We start from the raw sequence: 21,370 nt of genomic DNA on the forward strand, positions 1-21,370 counted from the left end.
GACTCCTCATATTTACACCCAGTCTTTTGCATGCCATCAAGTTACTTGTACTTGGAGCATTAGTAACTTGTATAGAATGGAGCAGGGTAGGGGGAATGGATGCAGTTATTGCCTGCCTCAGCAGTGTACTCAGGTTAGCAGAGACTTGGAGCGGGCGGCTCTGCCACTTTGCACCCATTCTCAGCTTCACTGGTCCATAGCTTATTGTCCACAGAGATCCTTTGTAGAAACGAAGCTAACGCTGATGGGAACTCTGATATCCAGTTTGAAGTACAAATACGCCAAGAGATGGTTCTGAAACCTGGCAGCCTTTTCAAAATGTCATTCCCCATGCTCCCAATACATTATAGCATATTTATGCATTAAAATCTGTTTAATGCATACATTTATACATTAAAACACTAGATATACATACACAGATGCAATTATATACAAGCATGTGCCTAATTAGAAACATTGCGGCATAATAAAGGTTCTTACGACATCATGCGTAATGTAAAAAAGAATCAATTAATGCTGTTTCATGCAATATGACATCATTTCCTGGAATTAAACAATGATGGTGGAAATGCAGGTAGCCCTAAGTAATTTTCATCCTCAAACAATTCACAGATGTTTTCCTTTGTCTAGTAGAAATCAATACAGAGCTGGAACACATTCATTCTCTCTGTATCTGTCTTTTCTCTCTCAGCAAGGCAACTGCATAATACAAACAGATCTTTGTCTCACAAAAGCAACCAAACAACTATGTTGAAAATAAGCATACCCAGCCCCATTTGACATTGTTGTCCACCAATTTTACAATCCAACTGATGGTACAATACTTGACGGCAAAATGTTCGGCTCTAACAGCACAATCCTATACATGCCTACTCAGAAGTTCCATTGGGTTCATTGAGGCTTACTCCCAGGTAGGTGGGTATAGGATGGTACCAATGGTTCTCCTCTGACCCTTCTGGATCCTGTAAAAAGCCTACCTAGATATTTGGTTATCCATGTATTGGCTGTGTCACACAGGGCTACAGCGAGAGGGGAGAATTGTCTGAAATCAAGTGGAGGAACTTTGTGTCAGTGGACTCCATTGTGCAAGGATGTGTGGATCCAGAATTGGCCTCCACAGTCACTTACGGATTCAGTGTTAAAACCGTGTTTATGGAAGACAATCTTACTCAGCTACGAGTGATCGCCAAAAAAGACTGGTGCAAGGTTCCTATTCCTGATTTCAGGTTATTCCAGCCCTGTAGAACCATTTTGAAAGGCTTTTCAGGAGGTGCAGGTGCTGCAGACAGGGGGAAAGGAACAAACTTTGACGGCTGTCTTCAACTCACACAACTACTGGAGACAATGTGAATGTAGCATCTCCTACGTTGTGTCTTTTAGAACGTCTGATTGGAAATGTCTAACAACCCTAAAACACAGAAAACCTACTTCGTTGTCTTTCAATGCAATGCTGTCTCCCATTACTATCTTTCCTCTGACAAACTCCTGATAAGCTTTTCAACAAATCCCAGAACACTTTTCTAAAACAATGCCCATAGGCCACAGCCTGGCCCTGCCAGCTCCAGAATGTTAGTGGCTTCTCAGGGAAGATGCCCTCAGAGAGCCCCTATAAAATATGAGTAATTGGTAGAGACCTGTGATGGAACATGCATCTACTTCTGCCACAGTACTGATAATTACCGTAGCTCCCCCTCCTAAATGCACACAGACAATTTCAATGTTTCTTGCTAATGTTACCAGTGCTCTCATTCTTGCACCGATATACCTTTCTCATTTTTTAAAGGCTGTGGCCTTGCATCTAGTATCCCCAAAATGTACTCTGTCTTCCCTTTGCTGTCAGTCTCCTTTTCATGAGGGTGGGCTACCCCCTCTGAAAAGAAAGTGGAATAACTGAAAGTTGTTCATTGTGCAAAACAACTATCTCCTTCTTGCAACTAACATGCTTCTGGGTTGCTTCTGACATTAATGTCTTTTGCTGAATTGTCACTGTTTTGGTACCCTTTCTCCCATAGCTACACATAACACTACCTAGGTGTCCTGGAAGGTGACAGTGGCAAGAAGCGGAGGAATAATGGCCACTCCAGTGAATGGAGAACCCCTTGCTCATGCATCCACTCTGTCAAACTCTCAGAAAAGGCTTATCCATACTTACCTTTCCTCTGCTCTTTCCAGGCACAGTCTGCATTTTAAAGCTCCATGTCCAATAACCCTTTTTTTTGCTCCAGAGCTTTCCCCATGAAAACCTGTTCTTTAAGCCTCAACCAGAGCAAATGGCAATCTACTTAAACCCAAACTGAGCACTAAAAAGCAGGTTTTTTGCAGGGAAAGCTCCAGGGCAAAAAACCCCAAATGTTCAGAAACTGAGCTTTTAAGTGCAGGTTTGTGCCTGGAAAGAGCAGGGCAAAACGTAAAAGACAATCACTGGCATCAGGTCTGCAGTCCATTCTTCTGTGGGTGGGATTCACCCAATGAATCCCTCAGCAGAAGCCCTGACCAAGGCCTTCTGTTTCTGCAATGGGGCTTTCCCCACATGCTTAGGGTGTGGATCAGGAGAACCCCCAGAACAGCAGGGAAAAGAGAATCATTGTGTCTGGCAAGAGGAAATGCTTGCACAAATGGAACATTTGTAACAGTACGACATTGAACACTACCCATAGTTTTTCCTTGCACCCTGTGAGAAGTGGCATTGAATCTTATGTGCCACTTTTGATCTAGCAACCAGTTATTCCAATGTTAAATGAGATGTCTCTGAGGTTTCTATGCCAATATAGTGGCCTCTGAGGAATTTTACAGAGTCTCCTGCCAGGTACATAAGCATGGATCTTGTAAAGCCAAGCTGTTCTGGTCCCCAAGCAACACAGCTGATGAGAATATTCTTCTCTTCTTCCCACTTCCTAAATGGCAAAGCCATCAATCCAAGTCATCTAATCAAGTCAAGGCTACTTTATGCAGCTTTTTGATAGATCTGGGAACGTACCAACACAACATTTTCCATTGGTGATTTGTCTATTCAAATATATAGCGCCTGATCACATTCCTAGATTAATCCTGAAATGCAGCCTCAAGGCTGATCTTCAACATCATCTCAGTGCTGGCAGGATTCTGGGTCTGTAGCTGGCTCAGTTCTGTTAACGTATATGCTACGACTCTCCATGAGGAAGAAACCTCTGAAGGTGAAATTACCTTCAGAGCTTCCTCTCCATTGAAAAGAACTATGGGCACTATGGACTATCTTTGACTTAATGACAAGCAATTTTAGGGTGAGAGAACAGAGTTGTACCTCTTTAAATACATAAAGGTAGAGGGACCCCTGACCATTAGGTCCAGTCGTGACTGACTTTGGGGTTGCGGCACTCATCTAGTTACTTTTGAAACTGTGTGATGCAATTTTTAATCCCCCGTTTCCTGCACCAGCCAGACTTCTACAGAGTTGATAAAGGAAAGAGTGTCTTTAAACATTGAAATCCAGTTGGGCAACACTTTTATTAGGACCAATCAAGTGTCCCAAAATATTGGCTTGCTTTCACATTTTCTGGATCAGTACAGATACTTTGGCTTTTTTTCTTTCAGCATGTGCCAAGGGCCCTGGCCTCCCTATTGAAAATCCAAACACTCGTGAGCAGAGAGAATGTGTTCCATGGGAGAGGGCATGAAGAAATTTGCATCTTAGCTTGCTGCCACTGAGAAGCCACAACCAGTTTTTGCACACAACAGAGAATAACTGTATATCCTTCTTCCCACACTGTTTTCCTAAAATCGTTAACTAATTATGGCAATGTGCTGCTTTCCCCTTCACAAAAAAGTAAGCCTTGGTGCATACTTGATAGCCCCATCCCCTGAGACACCAGTTTAAAGCAGAGACCACTGAACTGAAACAAAAGAGCACTCGTTTAAAGAACTGATGTCAGTATCTACCAGGCAACCAGGAATGTCGGTCTGGCTGCTCAGATATGCAAGATGGGGCAGCGGAACAGGGCCAAATACGTAGTCAGGCTGAGAGGAACACTAATCTGAAGGTCAAACTAAGGCAAGGAGGAAAGACTTAATAAGACCTCACTGCTCTTTAGGTTGCAGCCAGATAAAATGCTTCATCACAGGCAGGAGGAGGTGGAGTTGGCGTTTACAGCCAGGACTCTAGTTGCAAAGCTTGTAGGGGGAGAAACAGACCCACTAGACGGGAGGAACTTGTCTGGCGACATTCCAAAGAGAGACAAGACAGCCTGATCACCATGTACCTGACTGCTGGTTTGAGTTTGAGCTGAAGAGTAGTTTGGAGAACCAAAACAAATAGACAACGCAATGCAATTACCTTTAATCTGATTTCTTTCTTTCTTTCTTTCTTTCTTTCTTTCTTTCTTTCTTTCTTTCTTTCTGTCTGTCTTTCTTTCTCTCTCTCTCTCTCTCTCTCTCTCTCTCTCTCTCTCTCTCTCTCTCTCACACACACACACACACACACACTATATTAATTAGGAATAACTCCAATCTTCAGACTCAATAAATGAACTGGCTCCGACCTTTCAGAGTGTAGTTAAAGGAATTTCTTTTACTGGAGTTACAGGAAGTTATACAAATCTCACGGTATGTGATGCTAGTTTCATATTGTGGCAACCAGCCCTGATCTCTTACTCTCCATTTTGTCTGAACAGGCCAGGCACCTCCTTTCTGCCAAGCTCCCAGGACACTAAGTTCTGGGTTACATCCTGTCTAGCAAGGTCATAGAATAACTGAAGGGGTAATTTTCCCCAGTGATAGCCATCTCCCTCTGCCCCAGGAGGTGTCCACCATCTTCCCAACCCCACCTTACCTAACATGACCTGGGGTATAATTGGCTAGAAAGTCTCAGGTGCCACTCAACTTCAAGATAGGTAGAAACACTTTTTAAAATGGGATGTGGCTATGCAGTCCTTTCCCCTTCATTGACCATCAGAATACCATGCAACTAAACATCTATGTGTGAGGAGACCAGAAGCCGGTTTGTAATTACTGTATTTTTCGCTCTATAAGACGCACCCGATCATAAGACGCACCTAGTTTTGAGAGGTGCTATGATGCTCATGTACTGCTTGTGGGCTTCCCACAGGCATCAAGCTGGCCACTGTGTGGCCACAGTGCTGGCCACTGTCTCTGCGCAGCGCACCTTCAGCGAAGCAGGAGGAGGAACAGAAGGGGCTCCATTCCTCCTCCCGCTTCGCAGGAGAGGCGCTTCGCTGAAGGGGCGCTGTGCAGCTCGCCCTCTCTGTGCAGCGCCTCTCCTGCGAAGCGCCATTCGCTCCATAAGACGCACTCACATTTCCCCTTACTTTTTAGGAGGAAAAAAGTGCATCTTATGGAGCGAAAAATGCGGTAGTTTGGGATAGGATAGACTTGAGCTAAAAAGCTCCTTTTATTTTCAGTATTCTGCTTTGTCTCTTTGTGTTGTCCTTTGTGTTCTTATTCCTAATAAATGTTAAATAATTGGACCACTGGGTTTGTGTGAATTATTGCCAATTCTCAGGGTTCGTGCAATAATTCTCATAGCCTAAGCCACTTGCTTCATGCTACAGAGGTGTAGGATTGAGGTCGAAATAGAAAAGCAGGATGCTGTTATCTCTAGATGGAGGACACGGGGAGATGGGCGCTGGCTCTGCTCCCCTTGTAAACTGAGAGGCATATTGGCAGAGAAATCCACGTTTCTTTCAGCCAAGGAGGGTCAAGTAAACTGAATGCTACCTCTGAGTCCCTGTGTATGTGTTTGCCTGAAATACCCCAAATCCTCTCCTGTCTGGGAGCTGTAGGAGTTAAGAGGACAAGGAGGGTGGCAGCAATTTCCAAATAGTTTGGGACATGACTAGTCTACTTTGAAAGGCCGTTGTGTAAGGAAAGGAATATGCAGGCTGCAATCCAATATGCAGTTATACACATACAAGTCAAACCAAGTTCAGTGGAAATTACACACTCATGACTAGGGCAAGGCTGCAACTTTAATTTGCATTGCATAACCAAATTAGAAGTATTTTTACAAACTAAAAGGCAGCTTTCAACAAATCTTGCAACAGGAATTAATGAAATGTAAGGTGGGTGTGAAATAAGGGAGCTTAGTGCTTGTATACTGCAAAAATCCATAAACCCTTATTATTATTTTTTAATTAAATAGGGTTAATCTATGTTTAGATCTAAAATATACATATGACATCGTTTAAAAGGAAGCTGATTGACTGGAATGAAATATGAGATTTTCTGTTGTCTCTGCTGCAGGAAAAGTTGGATGACTAAAGGTAAAAATCCAACTATTACATAGTTCCTTCCTCTATGACTGCCGCCTGTTCTGATTATATGCATCTATTTTCAAAGAGCTTCTACGCCATGCAGTAAGTTTTTCTGTGACTGCTATGATAAGGAAACCTTTAGCTCAAAAGCAGTGTGAGCAAGAGGTATCTTTGTACACAAGCACTTCCTGTTTTCATTCCATGATCAAATATGTTCTTTGCAGGGCAAACAGGGGAGCACTTGAGGGAGGAAAGCAGAGATTTCTGAGAGGCTAATTGAGTGTACTAAAGAGCTGTTTGGCATGGAGGGAAAAGGAGTTTTCCAAGGCTATGAATAAAGGCTGCATGGGTCAGATTTCTTGCTGTTCCTTTTCTTTAACTATCTTTGAAGTTAAATAACAACAGCCTTGATGTCAGGTTTACCTTTCTGATATCATAATCTTTATGTACTACTGAGAAGCTTATACTACCAGGCTAGGATTTCCTTTACCCACTCAAATACTGGATATTATCCAGAAAAAGCATGCACATTTTCTAGCAATTCATCCTAAGATCCTTTCATCTTCCTGTACCATTGTAATACTTAATGTAAGGCAGATACCAATTGCAGAATGAGAACACGGTTGAATTATTATGCAAGCACTGGAGGTTTCTATCCACAAAAGCTTTATACGTAGTTTGTTCTTAGTATTATGGAAGTTTTTCCAAAAACTGAAATAGTGGAAAACTACTATATATACAGTTATGAAACAATGTGATGAAAGTCAGTCAGTGGGTCAAATTAATTCATGTAGAGTTATCAACCAAGATCAACATGTCATTTTAGCAATTTTGGAAGTAAAATAGTTCTTAAGATGAACCATATTTCCTATTTATAAAATATATATTCCACAAAAATTTCACATTGCACAGAAATTTTTGAGCTTAGTTTAAGCTTAAAGCAAAAATGGCTTGCCTCCCAGGCAAAGCAGAGGTTAATGATTTTTGTCATATTGAAACTAACAATTGCTACAGTTGGCCTTTAGTATTTTATTTGTCCTTTTGAGGTATTCAGAATAGGTGACAATAGCTTGCAGTTGAGAACATATGTAGAGAGACCCCTGTGGCTTATGGAAAAAGTTGCTCCATGCTGGTTGGGAGTTTGAAAAAAAATACAACCAGAGTTCTTTTATGTCCCTTTCATTAATGAGAATGCATGAATGTCAAAATGCACCAATGGGCCATTCAAGGGGCAAAGCCTTAGCAGCCCCTTCTTTAAGAACACATCCTGTGATGTAAAATACATTTGCTTAACAAATTAAAATAATGAGATAATTCAATTAGTTTCTTTGAAAAAAGAAAGAGAAAAAGGGTACATTGTAGGATTATTGTAATACAAGACCAGGTCACAGAGCACAAAAGAGTGGACAAACCTATTTGAAATCAGGTTAGAGCAGTGGTGAAGGAAAACCATTTAAATTTTAAGACTCTTTCTATTATGAAATTTACTTGAGAAAATATTTGTAGATTATAGTTTACCTTCACAGAAGGACCAAAGTTGTATTTTGAAGGAACAAACAAATCAGAAAGGAAAAAAGAATGCTGGAACTGTTTAAGGAAAGAGTTATTTTCCTTCTCAGCATGTGTTTATGGCAAAAATCTTTTTGAATTTTCATTGCACTAGTCAGAGGTCTCCATTATCAGTTCTCAGGTCTGAGAATTATAGCACAGTAAATCTTTCAACACCTACAAACTCATTAAAACCTAGATGGTAAAGAGCTTTTTTTTTTTTTTAGCTTATGCAAGGACCATCCTCATCAAAGCTACTGCATTTCCTTAGTTCATCTGGTGTGAGGCAGAGAAACATGGTGGAATTTCAGGAACGCTAAAAACCATGAAGATGTTATTCAAGATATGCAAGATATAAATTATCCTTTTGGCAAGCATACACTGAGCACTTTCCACATAACATTTTAGAAAGAAAAGGCAGTGGCAAAAATCCATGGGGATGGGGATGACTTAGTGAGAGTTGGGGAAATTAATATGCAAGCTTATATGAAATAAAGTGGATTATTCATAGCCCCAAGTTTTTTTCAGCATCAGTGTGCTGCTCTTCTAACCACTTCCTTCAGTTAAAAATAAAAAAAAACCTCTCCCTCACACTCACTCAACTTCCAAATTAAAAACATTTTACAGGTTAGTAAATCTCCAGCTGAGGTGATGTAGCAAAGAACAGCTGTGAAGTAATTTTGATAATGATGAGAATAATAAGCAAATGGCAAGGTTCAGGGCTTTGCTGTTGCAGCTTCAGTGCTCCTGAATAGATAAAAGTGATTAAATACTCCTGATTATCCCTGACCAATATGTAATGGATTTACAGCCCTTTCAATTAGTCAGTATTTGCTTAGGACTCATTATTTTGTCTTTGGTTAAGTAATCAGCCCAGAGACTCATGTTCTGTCTAATTCCTCTGAGCCAAGTAGGTACTACAGGGCACCTGACCTTTGAAATGGCCATAGCTGGAAGGCAAAAATAACCACTGTTCGAGCAGAGGCACTGGCTATTCTGGCTAATCCTGACCCTACAGGCCAGATCAATGCACCTTAGTTTGCTAATAATGTTCTTACATCAAAATGATGGTTTAAAACTGGTATCTAACACTACCCAACCCCTTCAAGCTGTTTCATCAGCAAAGCTGCTTGGTAGCCACCACTGTAAATAAAAGAGGTACCCGAATAACTCCAGGAACCATGAGACAGTAACTAATATCTACCACCACAAAAAATGTGTAATTTTAACAATCACAAAATGAACCCTTGTGTGTGGTAGTTAACCACACTATCCTTTTAAGTATTAGCCCAAACAAAATGGAGGGGAAAGTGAACTGATAATTTTACCATTTTCCACCATTTCCAAGTAAAATTAAGAGAGCTACTACTTCTTTTGTAAAAATGTATTTTGATGCCTAAGTAAAGCTGTAATAGTCAACAGAACACCAACACATAAAACCAATTGCAAAACAGGAGGATAAAGATAGATTGCTACTAAAAGTGTTGTTTTTTCACGTTTACTCGCTTTCCCCCAGAAGTGAATATGGCTAGCTTTTAAGATAATGGACTTGAAGAGCAGCTTAAATAGGTGCTTTAATCTCCTATAGAACTGAGGAATTAGAAAAACTAAACGCTGTCTATATTTTGCATGTAAGCCAACATAGGAAAAGTTTTCAAATGAATTCTCTGACTTCATCTACCTCTTGCAATGCATGTTGGAATATACACAGTATATGTGTGTTCCAAAAGCAACATAGCTCCACCATTTAGAAGCCCTAGGATGGGGGCTGTTCAGAATCCCACACTGATCCTCACTCACCATCATCAACCACTCAGCAGGCCTGCTTGGTTTACAGTGGACTCCTGAAATATTATTTAAGCCTGCCTGGACATCCCGTGGTGACTATTCTACATCTCTGTTTCTGATGATTGCTCATCATAAACAGTTTCAAATAAATAAGTACATAAAATAGTCTCTCTAATTGTACAGTAAAATGGCAGTCCTTGAGGTGAATCCCATTTTGCACTAGGTGTGATGCTTTATACTCAAGGTACATAATATATAATAACTCCCAAATATATTCCATTGCAGAGAACCAACTTCCAACCACCCAAAACATTATCCTAAAATGTTGAAAGGGCTATTAAAAATAATTAGACTTGTGTAAAATACTTCTTCTTTTTTTGCATTCACTTACTGTGAGATGTTGGAACAGCCATGCTCTCATGATATTTGTTGCTACTTTGGGGAAAATTCCTCTTTTCTTCTGCCGCTTTTTATCCTTGTCTGGATCATCATCATCCCCTGTGCCGGGAGAGGCTACACTGTTGTCTAAACCATCCCCTAATAGAAAAAATGGGGTGAGAGATAATAAACAAGAAATATAAGCCAATCTGAATAATCAGATTAACTACTAAAGCACTAATGAAGTGTCATTCATATATGAAAAAATCAGGCATGTTCAATTTCTTATTAAATATGATTGCTGATATAGATATATAAAAATTAGAAATCATGTCTCTCCAAATACTAATTTTGTGCCTCACACACGCACAAACCATTAATTCAATTATAATTGTTTGCTTGACACAGTGCAATACTTCTTTGTCAATTATGAAATGCAGTGTGGGAAAACCTGCCACACAAAAACCTATTTACTGTAAATGCATTCCCTGCAACTATGCTGAATATATGGTGAAGGTAATCAAGTTAAATGTTCTGTGGTCTATATATTCTGGGCCCTCTGCATAGGTGACAGTAAATGTGTCACTGTTCAGAGCACATAACACACTGCCAGCTGAACCCCTCCCCATTTACTATCATCTCCCCACTCACACACATGCACACGCACGCACACTTGTATGACCCTCAACATAGTATTTGCAAGACATGAAAACTTAAGTGCCTGCATCAGTGATCATTATATTCTGCTTCTTTTTATTTCTTTTTTTTTTAAGGATGCACATCAAGGTAGGGTGCTTGCTTAATCAGAACTTTCCATGAACATCTTTCTCTTCAGTGCTTTTCCCTGGCATTAATTGTGCATTAGCAAAAATCATTTACTTTTAACAGTCATAGTTATTTTTTCTTGCCCTCCAGCAAAAATGCCTTGAAAGCCTGCCTGGAGGGCATCTAAATTATGTATCTGAAAAACTCTTCTGGCAAGGCATTGCAGGACCCCTACTTTCTTAAAATTCATACGAGCACGTCTTCCTGTTTTTGGGAAGGCATCAATCAAGAGCAGCAATATATGCCATATTCCTACATTAATATTTGAACTAATAACTTTTAAAAAAGGAAAGAAACAAGATCCGACTTGTGGCATAATCAAATGCAAAATAAATGAAGAATACTGGGACAGCACTGAGACTTTATAGATTGCTGTGTTTTCCTTACACATCATTAGCCTGGAGCCACACGAAAGAGGAAAACAGAGAAGTGGATAGTTTATGCTCCCTGCTGGTGTTTAAGAAGCCGAGGTCCTGGAAGGACATCTGGGAATTGCACTGAGACGGTGGTTTTTGTAATTTAAGAATAGACATTCATTAGCAGTAAATGCCATAAATCCCATGCTAAGTAAAAACCTTGTCCAAGAAAGCCTAAAACAATAAACTCTGTGCTCAATGTAGCCTGAGATAGACGCTCCATAGCTTCCTGAGGAATGCTATAGACCCATGAACTAATTCCTATAGCCTCTTCTGGATCTTTAGTGCTGCTAAAACAAACACATTACCGATACATAGAGGCTATTTACCTCAAAACTTTAAATTCTATTTCACCTTTGTTTATGGTGCCCACACACATTTCTTTAAAAAAGAAAAGAAAAGGCAAAAACAACTGGGGAGGGGAAAATACCACCACTCACCTCCCCCCCACTAGAGAAACAAAAAAACAAAAAAAAGCCAGAGCAAAGAGCTAGCAGATTAATTTTATTGACATTTCCATTTTCACTGCAATGTGATACCCTCCATCACATAGAAGAGATGGTCCTCACTATTTACAGAATGACAGGCCACTTCATTACAACTACCCTGCCCCAAGGCTGAGCAGTTCCCTTCCATCTGCCCAAGGACCTGAGTCAGACCCCTAAGTTGCTGTTTTCTTTTTCTTTGACTAGAAGGTAAATTGAAGGTGTGGACCGTGATAAAAGAAAAAGACAGGAGTTTATCACGAACCAACCTTTTCCGGCAAGGAAAACATATTACTTTGGAAGAACTCCTTTTCTTAGTGGCCCACCACCCGACACCCATGCGTGTGCAAGAACAAATACACACCCTTTTCCACTGACTATGCCAAGGAACTGCTGCAAGGCAAATTCTCACAAACACTAATGGCTTCTGACTGCTCCTTGGCAACCCCAGCATTTTAACCTGGGTGGATGTGCACTCCAAAATACAGGCACTAGAGCTATCTCATCAGCTGTTCATGTGACACAGATGGAGAGTGGCTATTAGGAGCCAGGCAAGGGGCCTTGGGGATCTGAGGTGCTGTACTGTAGCCTCAGGCAATTTTGAAAAGCAGTACCCAGAGATGGAGGGAAAAGAACAATCCACGCCAAAAGTGCAAGTTCTGAAATGAGTCTCTTTTTCTATCTATTGTCTAGATAAAGATATCTTTGTCTTCTTTTCTAAAACCTATGAATGTATGCACATAATGCATGTAGATATAAAATCTTCTTTCAATCAGTCTCTCTTTCTTGGTCAGGCACACAAATACAACAGAAACACAAGAGAGAACAATTCTTGTTTCTATCCAGGCATTCAGGGACACCTTAATGCTGCTTTTTGTGCAATGCTTAATTTGGAGCCTTCCAAGAGGATCAGTACAGTGCTTTGATTATGAAAAAGGCTAATAATAGGTGGTTAGATATTCAGATTCATCCTGCATAAGTTTGGCTGAAGTTTACAGAGCCAATAGACTTGATCTAGTGTAAAATGTTAGAGATTAATTACCAGTCTTGATCCTCTCTCCATTCATATAACGAAAGAGAGGGAGAGGGGAGAAACTTATCTAATAGGAGCAAGAGACAAATGAAAATTCTGCAAATCATCAATAACTGAGTTCCAATAGTCTAGTTATACTATAAATAGTATGCACTGTAAACCTTAAATAAGACAACTACATTAGTGATGAAAGAATGAAAGTGAAAACTTGTGGTATGGTAAAATTAGAATGCATTTCATAGCAGTTACATGAGTTACAGCACTGCAAATAAGATCAGAACTGGAATTTAGTCTGTCTGAAATTAGGAAAATAAAACAGGTTATCTGTGAAATATTACGAAAAAGAGGAGCATATGTCTATTTTAAACAAGTCCCGCCATCCCTCACCAATCTTGCTGTACTGAATGAAAAACTAAAGGCAGAGCAGCAAAATGAAATCTTAGCTGTTGAGCATGTGACACAGTGCAATAATTACAAACTGATTTTTGCCAGCCATGCCACTTTGGCACATACCAGAAGGGGCGAAAGTAATTTTCTGCCTCATACTCCATTGCCTTATGAACTATATACCTATTTATGCCTCTCAGACAAGTTGCTGAATTCTTATTTGGTGCAGTGTTATCTTTGCACATGTGAAAATGGATATACAAATATCTAAACCAAAGAGAAATGTCTTGTGGTTACAAAAGGATCTAAGCCAATGTAAAATGCCTTATAACATGCCACTTTCTAAGCACTATTCACTACTCTCCATTAACAAAAATGCATGGTGAGAACTGAGCACAGGGAAAAAGAATGTCAGAAGGCACTGGCAAATTTTTTTCCCTGAAGTGGGATGGGGGGGAGAGAGAAAGATGGTCATTTCTGGAAGGATCATTCATTCATTTGTACACTGTGGTTTAGCTTTCAAAGTCCACAGACCTCAGGGATCTTCGGGGAATGAAAGATCCAGTCCCACAGAGGGTTTGCCTCTACATTGCTTTTCATGTTATCCACTCTCCACCCCCATCCCCCGCAGCAGCAAGGCACAATGCTGTCAATGTTCCTCTAGATCTCAGCCACTGTGTGCTATACAGTGTACCACTCCTCAGGGATAGAACAGAGAAGATGTATTTAATGCAGTTCCTGGCAGCACAATCTCCCACTGGTTCTCTTACTTTATTTCGTTCCATTTCCAAGGATAGAATAGATAGATGATATATAGACAGAATTTATATACCGTCCTATACCTGCAGATATAACATGTGAACATGTAACATGTGAAGAGGCCCTTTCATTACACATTTACTCTCTTAAATTCAGACCTCAATCCTACTTTCTTCTAGTGGACTCTCAAGTTCAAATGAAATTGCAGACCAAGACAGTTTCTTTTAAACCAAGACAGTTAAAATTATTCCTCACTCCACCTAAATATTATAAAGTCGGCTATTTTTGAGCTATTTTCTCTTTTTCCCCATGTTTTTTTGTGACTCATAGAAGGAACAAAATCATTACACTGACACACACCACTTTCTGCATACAAATAGATATACTGAAGAATGAGAAGTTCTGATATGTTCCAAGATCAAGACTAGTTTTACATATATTTAAGTGTGTGTATACATTTGCACATTACTTTTCTTAGGCTGGAGGATGCACAAGTCATTTGAGTAAGAGGGACTTAGTCAATGGTACAACATCTGCTTGGCATGATAAAAGTGCCAGGTTCAATCCCTGACATCTTCAGGTAAGAGACCTGGGATAGCTCAGTTGATAGATCATGAGACTCTTAATCTCAGGTTCGTGGGTTCAAGCCCCATGTTGGGCAAAAGATTCCTGCACTGCAGGGCATTTGACTAAATGACTCTCCTCACTGTCCCTTCCAACTCTACAATTCTCTGATTCTCTGACTGGGAGAGACCCTTGTCTGAAAGCCTGGAGAACCACAGCCATTTTGTGGACAATGCTGAGCTAGATGGACCAATGGTATGGCTCAGCATAAGGTCAGCTTCCTATGTTCCGATGGTCTACTTACATCCCATGGCTTGTTTTTAATTAGACTGTTACACAGACTTTAACCAAAAACACATACGGATAGTTGTTGTACTAGGCTAACACGACTGCCCGTAAGACATTTTTAAAGACTTTGGAATCTCATGGATGAATATAAAATATATTAATTCTTAATTTATGGGGGGAAAGGTAAACCACTCATAATAATGAGACATGTCTGGACTCTGAAACACTACCACAAACATCAAAACCATCTCAGTACGACCAGAGGAACCCTAGATATGAAAAAATGCATTTCCCTCTCATCAGAGTTTTACCATCTCCATGTAAGCCTAGCCTACAGCTAGCCTTCATTTTTTCATACAGAAGAGGAAAAGGGAGAGCAGGCACATCACATTTGCTTGTATCAAGAGAAAGTTATTCTAAAAATAATGCTGCTCATTTAAAAAAGTGTTTGTTTGTTTGAAGGAATGGTTTCATGCCTGTGCTGAAAAAGCATAGATTTTAAAGTAAAAATTAAATAAATCTTGCCCTGAGTTTAACACAATGAAAGACTTAAGGTAGCTGCTTAGGTGAGCATATTATTTGGCTTACTATTTAGATCCATAACCTTTTGAGTACTGGCAGTACAATGTGTTGGCCCTCATTCACAGAATAACCCTGGGAGAAAAGCTACAGAAAGCAAATTAAAGCCAAAGGGTAGTGATTTGCCCCAAAACTAAAACAGATGTGAGTAATCCAACGTACAGACCAAGATTTGCTCTATTAAAGCTCAACGTCATTTCCGCAATGCCACACTGGTTCAATGCCACACTGGTCCCGCTAGTGCCACAGTTTATAGAACACGCAGCCAATCTCTATTCACATCAAGAAATTATTGCTCTACCTCTTCCCAAGACTGAGGTCTAATTTATAAACTGCACCAAATTTTACATGGTGGTGATGGCACGGCTGTCCTTAACCATGCAAGTGCCTCTTTACCCATTGTTGAAAGAACAGGTGCCCATATAGTTTGGGCTGATTATAGCCATGCCCAAGAAGCTCCACAGAAACAAAGGGTCTCCTGGGCATGGATATAATTGGCCCAAACCACATGGCCACTTATTCATATATAAATCTAACTATACAAAAAGACATGGTGGTGTTCTGGATTATGGCAGCAATGGCCGACACCACTAGTACGATATGCCAACTGGGTCTCTTCAATTATTCACCTCCAGGGAGAATGCAAACTGGGGCTTTTGTGAACATGAATGACATCTAGTTCTAGCCTAGGATTCCTCTGCAAAGTACACATTTGGTAACAATTCAAATCTATCTGGAGGAAGATTCTTCTGCTAGTACATTTTCTGTTTGTGGCTTGTGCCCATGCAAGAAATAACAGGTTTGTGGTTACAGCTTAATTCTGTGAGTTCCTGTGCTATGTAACAAATACCATATAGGGAGCACAAAACAGTGTTATAATGCTTACTGTTGGCCTCCTGCAGATCACAACAATCTGGTTTAGCAATGCAGTCTAATGTTGCTATACCACTGTCATCCTTACCAATGTAGCAGCACTTGAAGTATTATTTGTGGTGTGATTCTACAAAGACTTACTGCTCCTGTTCACTGTTCAAAATCAATCACATAAACAATGATCAGCTCAGAACTGGAAAGAAACAGGGTGTGATAGCACCCCAACCTAAAGGTTTTTAAGTCTGCACCCTGCCAGCTAATTCTGCTTATGTTATGGTAGCAAATGGCATATATTATCGTAAGATGGACATAACCCACTTGTACAGAAGAGGCCACTGTAGCTACATCAATGTATTCTGCTCCGTGACCTGCCACTCATGATATTACTTCAAGGGTGGCATTCAACTACGTGTTACTCATTGAAATTAATGGACCTAACATAATGATGTTCATTAATTTCATACTGCCCTGTGTTACCATTTTATTAGAGTCAGCAAGTTAGTTGCTCATTTTGTAGTTTCTCAGCTAAAACACTACAAGGAATATAACTATTCCCTTTTCTGATCAAGTTAATGGCTTCAATGTGTTGGGACTTATACCTGTTGGACTGATAAATTTGTGAACTACCCTTGTTGGCTTTCTGTTCATTCCTTTTACCTATAAACCTCTAAGAATAACACCTACAGATAATTAAAGGAAGTTGAAATTTTTGTCCCAGTATTTGCCTATTGCACTAGGCATTAATGTAAACTTTTGAATTCTTATTTTTATTTCTTTGGGAGGTTTTCAAAGTAACATTTTTCCCTATTAAAAGTTCCAAAATAGAATATTATGAAAATCTGTTAATTGTTGGGCTCTCTAACCATCCTGATGTGCTAAACTGTCTAGAAATGTTAACATGAAAAAAAAATTCTTCAGTTTTCTTCCAGTGACTAGTTCATGGCCCAATGCCGTGGAGTAAAGAGAAGGATGAAATACTTTAGTTTACATGCAACATTTACTAACTGTGTGGGTTTTCCAACATTAGAGAAGGGACAGTGACCCATGCCACCTTTTTCACACTCAAAAGGCCGCTGAAAAAAACAGTCTTCTTAGGCTTACCTCAAGCTTCTATGGCCCTGAACACCCTCCCCCCAGGGTATGAGTAGAAAGAGAAAAAAGAAGTGAATTTAAGCTCCTTTCTCTTCAACTTTTCAGGCGGTATAAGCAGCATTTAGCAAATTCAGCCCCCAAATGGCTCCAAATGCTCTGAGCTGCAGGGGCTCATCCTTTGTTAGTCTCCCTCTATTTACACAGGATTTACACAGGCTATCTACTGAAGAGACCACATGTTTCTGACAGAAAGCACTTTCATTCATAGTGCATCAGGCAACAGGATTGTAACCACTGCAGCTTCATGCTGACCTGAGATTAGGGATTTCGGCAACATTGAGATGATAACAATCTACTAACTAACCCAAAATTATCCATGGAGATTTTTCTTCTTCTGACACTCACATTATAGCTAATGTGGTCATAGAAATGAGATTTCTTAAGAGAGCTATTAAGAACCAGCTATTGTCAAGAAAACCCCTCCCTCCTTTCAATAAACAGGAGGAAAGAAAGTATATGTTGCTATGGGGGCGAGGGGGGGGGAATCAGACTGCTATTTGGATTTAAACCATTTCACCCACTGGCTGAAGACAAAAGTGTAAAAGAAGACAGATGGACACATATGTAAATGTGCTTCCATTTTCTCCCTGTCGCTAACAAGTTAGTTAATAGTATAGTTTAATCATGTCTTCTCTGTTAATTCATTTTGGTTAACTAGTCATCAGCAGCAGCCTAGTAACACTCCAGGAACATGCTCATTCACATTTATTTGCTTGCTACAGTGCTCAATTACCAACCATGTAATGATTAAGACATTTTAGACTCTACTTATCAGGCATGAATGCTGAAATCTTATCTGAGGGGGTCACTTCACACAAGATGATTTTCATACATGGATCTCTCTACCACATATACATTTCCTGCATACATGTGACAAGTAATTTTGTTGTGAGAAGAAACCCTGTTTTTTCTTTCCAACTCCATCTTTAGTAAATCATATTTTAATTTTAAAAGCTTTTCCCATATGTACACATAGAAATGTACACAGAGGCCAAACATACTGAAGTCTCATACGAAAAGTCATAATCCTGCCCACCTCAAACTGGTGAAAATTAGAATCTTAAAACGAAACACATTGCTTATACCCTGCAGCAATCATTACATTTTTTCCTAATTTATAATGAACAGACATCTCTGGTTGGTATATATGTAAGTATATAGTAGATGTTTTAAAGTTCTTCACAATATATCATAATAAAGCTCTGCTGAGCATCCCAATGATTCATTTTTAGTGAGCTCTCAAATGCCCTTTACTACAGTTAATGCTCAGATTTTATTAAGGAATAGAGCAGGGACAAATGCCCACTTAAGTTCCAGCTCTCAAATTCAGCTCTGCTTGCACTGCACTATCTAATGCTAAAGCTTCTTAATGTGCTTTTCACCTCCCTTGTGTGGCATTTCTGCGAACACAGTTCACAATTTTCATCCCCAAACACAGAAGACTGCTACCCTTAAGTCATCCAAAGAATGTGACAGATACTATCATGGCTCTTGCTGCAACATGAATAAACAGAAAGAGAGAGACGAAGAAGAGGAAGACCATAGTGATCAGGTTACCAAAATCCATAGACACTTTCCCACAATGTTACTGAATGCTATAATTAAGATATTTGAAGCTGAGGGTGATCTAGGGAACATAGTTTAGAAACTGTATGACACCAGGATCCAGTCTTGCTTTTCTTATCCAGATTTGACTCACACTGATTTTTAATGGCAATCTTACCCAAGTAAAGTGAGCCAGCTCAGAGCCTTGTCATACACAAGCTAACAAGCATGCAAGCATTCAGCTAAAACATTCTACTGGTTTCTCACTGAGACCCTTATTAAATCATGCTCTTTTATCTTGAGTTAATAATTCAATGGGCATTAGAACTGGGCTGGCACAGCTGTATTCAGTGGAATTACCATCTTATAAAAAGGTAAAGGGACCCCTGACCATTAGGTCTAGTCGTGGCCGACTCTGGGGTCGCAGCCCTCATCTCGCTTTATTGGCCAATAAAGCTTCCCGGTCATGTGGCCAGCATGACTAAGCTGCTTCTGGCAAACCAGAGCAGCGCACGGAAACGTCGTTTACCTTCCCGCCGGAGCAGTACCTATTTATCTACTTGCACTTCATGCTTTTGAACTGCTAGGTATATCCTAATGCTTCTACAAAGATAGATCCCATAGTTCAATTCAATGTAATTCCTTTCTATGAATAAGCATGCTATTTAAACGCTGTATTTAGAAAAACACCATTTTTAGCAAAAGGGTTAAACAGAATTAGTTAAATGCCCATATATTTTAAAAACAAGTTACTTCATCAGCTTTTTAAAAGAGTTAACTGGATATAATTGTCCGTATAATTAAAATTATTTCCATTAGAGTGCAGTTTTTAAACAGCCTATTATGTATAAACTAATAACTGCATCTGAGTGTTAGGTTAGTCATGATTTTGTTTCTTATTTTCCCTTTTGCTCTGTTTATCTTCTGGGCCCTTGCTTGTAAAAGCCTGTGTGACAGTAGGTTTCTTAGGCTATGATCCAAAGAATCCAATTGATTCGGTACATCTAAGAAAGCTTTTGACTTCTTACTCTTCCCCACCTGCCTTTTCCCTGTTCATGCCACATTATAACTGATGAGCTATTTGTCATGTAGCATGGACATCAGCTGTTGCCTTTAGAAATCACATTGTACAAACACAAGCTCTTTTGATTCTTGGCCTTAGTTATCAGGGCACCAAGAAGGCTAACTGGTTGTGTTTTCAGTGGTGCATACAAGTGGACAATTGTTGCTTTGAGGTTTTTAAACAGAGGTTGGATGGCCATCTGTCATGTATGATCTAGGTGATACTCCTGCATTGCAGAGGGTTGGACTAGATGACCCCTGGGATTCCTTCCAACTTTACAATTCTATGTTTCCATGATTAGGGCCACTAATTATGCCCATCAAGTAGCTAGTCACCCCATGCTTAGTGTTTCTACATACACCTGTGACCTTTGACAGTCTGAAGTTGCCATTCTGATATAATGATGTTTGTTACTCTTTGATAAGTGGATAATTTATCATGTTAAACATTGTATTGCTTCATAGATTAGAACATGTTCCTTTATGAAGCTGGATAGCTCAATTGGTACAGTGTGAGACTCTTAATTCCAAGGTTGTGGCTTCAAGCCCCATGTCGGGTGAATGCAGAGGGCTAGACTAGATGATCCTCGTGGTCTCTTCCAATTCTGCAATTCTATTATTCTATTTCATCTTTAATGGTGGGAAAAATGGGTATTTGTTTTAAAGAAGAGAATGGAACATTTTAATGAAGAGTAGTTTACAACAGAAAGCATTGTTAAACATGCAGTTAAGTACCTTTGCCTTTTTATATAATGGCCATCTCTGTTGTAATGGTACCTAGTACAGTAATATTACTAGTGCTCTATTAATATTCTCATTAGAAACTTCAATTTTAAGATTTTATTACTCAGGTATAAAATTTTAACCACCTAACTAGTGCATCTAAAAGCACTTTGAGCCACTTTTAGAAAAATTATAGTTCTTGAATTTGTGTGTGCATGTGTATGAATTTAGATATAATTTCAACTGCATTTTAATTATATTTTGTAACTATTATTTACCAATGTTAGAATTTCTTTAACAAAATTTAACAATCCATATGTTCACAGTATTGCAACTGTGACAGCAACTGAACACTCTGAGTCAAACCAGGAACTATTTGCGAATTATAAAGCTCTCTGATGTGATCCGGAGGAGAATCTTAAATTGCTACAATATATATAACAAAGCATTCTCAGATTGCCTGTTTGTGAATCTTTTCTGGGTCTGTGTCACTACAATGACAATGATGCAGCAGCTAACTACCTGAAAGTAGGATTATATATGCAAATTGAATGTAAATGTTGCAAAACTGCAGTAAAACTGTTTGACCCTAATAGAGCTGAAATGAAATACTCTCCCATAAAGCATTATTACTAAAAATGCAGTAAGGCATAACAGCTTGTTTTAGGAGGAATAACACCACCTCCAGCTCACCAAAAGTTATAGAAGTGCCCATTGTGT

The 21,370-nt window shown here is 39.5% G+C and overlaps 1 protein-coding gene across 12 annotated transcripts in view; it reads right to left on the reverse strand.

Moving 5' to 3' along the window:
* MEIS2 (Meis homeobox 2) overlaps positions 1–21,370 on the reverse strand; it is a 226,301-nt gene that overhangs the window by 149,033 nt on the left and 55,898 nt on the right. For all 12 annotated transcript variants that reach the window (XM_081886952.1, XM_081886946.1, XM_081886951.1 and 9 more), the window contains one exon: positions 9,973–10,118. In XM_081886952.1, the coding sequence (XP_081743078.1) occupies positions 9,973–10,118 (146 nt within the window). The remainder of the gene's footprint in view (positions 1–9,972; positions 10,119–21,370) is intronic.

This window comes from Podarcis melisellensis (assembly GCF_964234715.1).
Source record: "Podarcis melisellensis genome assembly, chromosome: 1".
Taxonomy (NCBI): Eukaryota; Metazoa; Chordata; class Lepidosauria; order Squamata; family Lacertidae; genus Podarcis; species Podarcis melisellensis.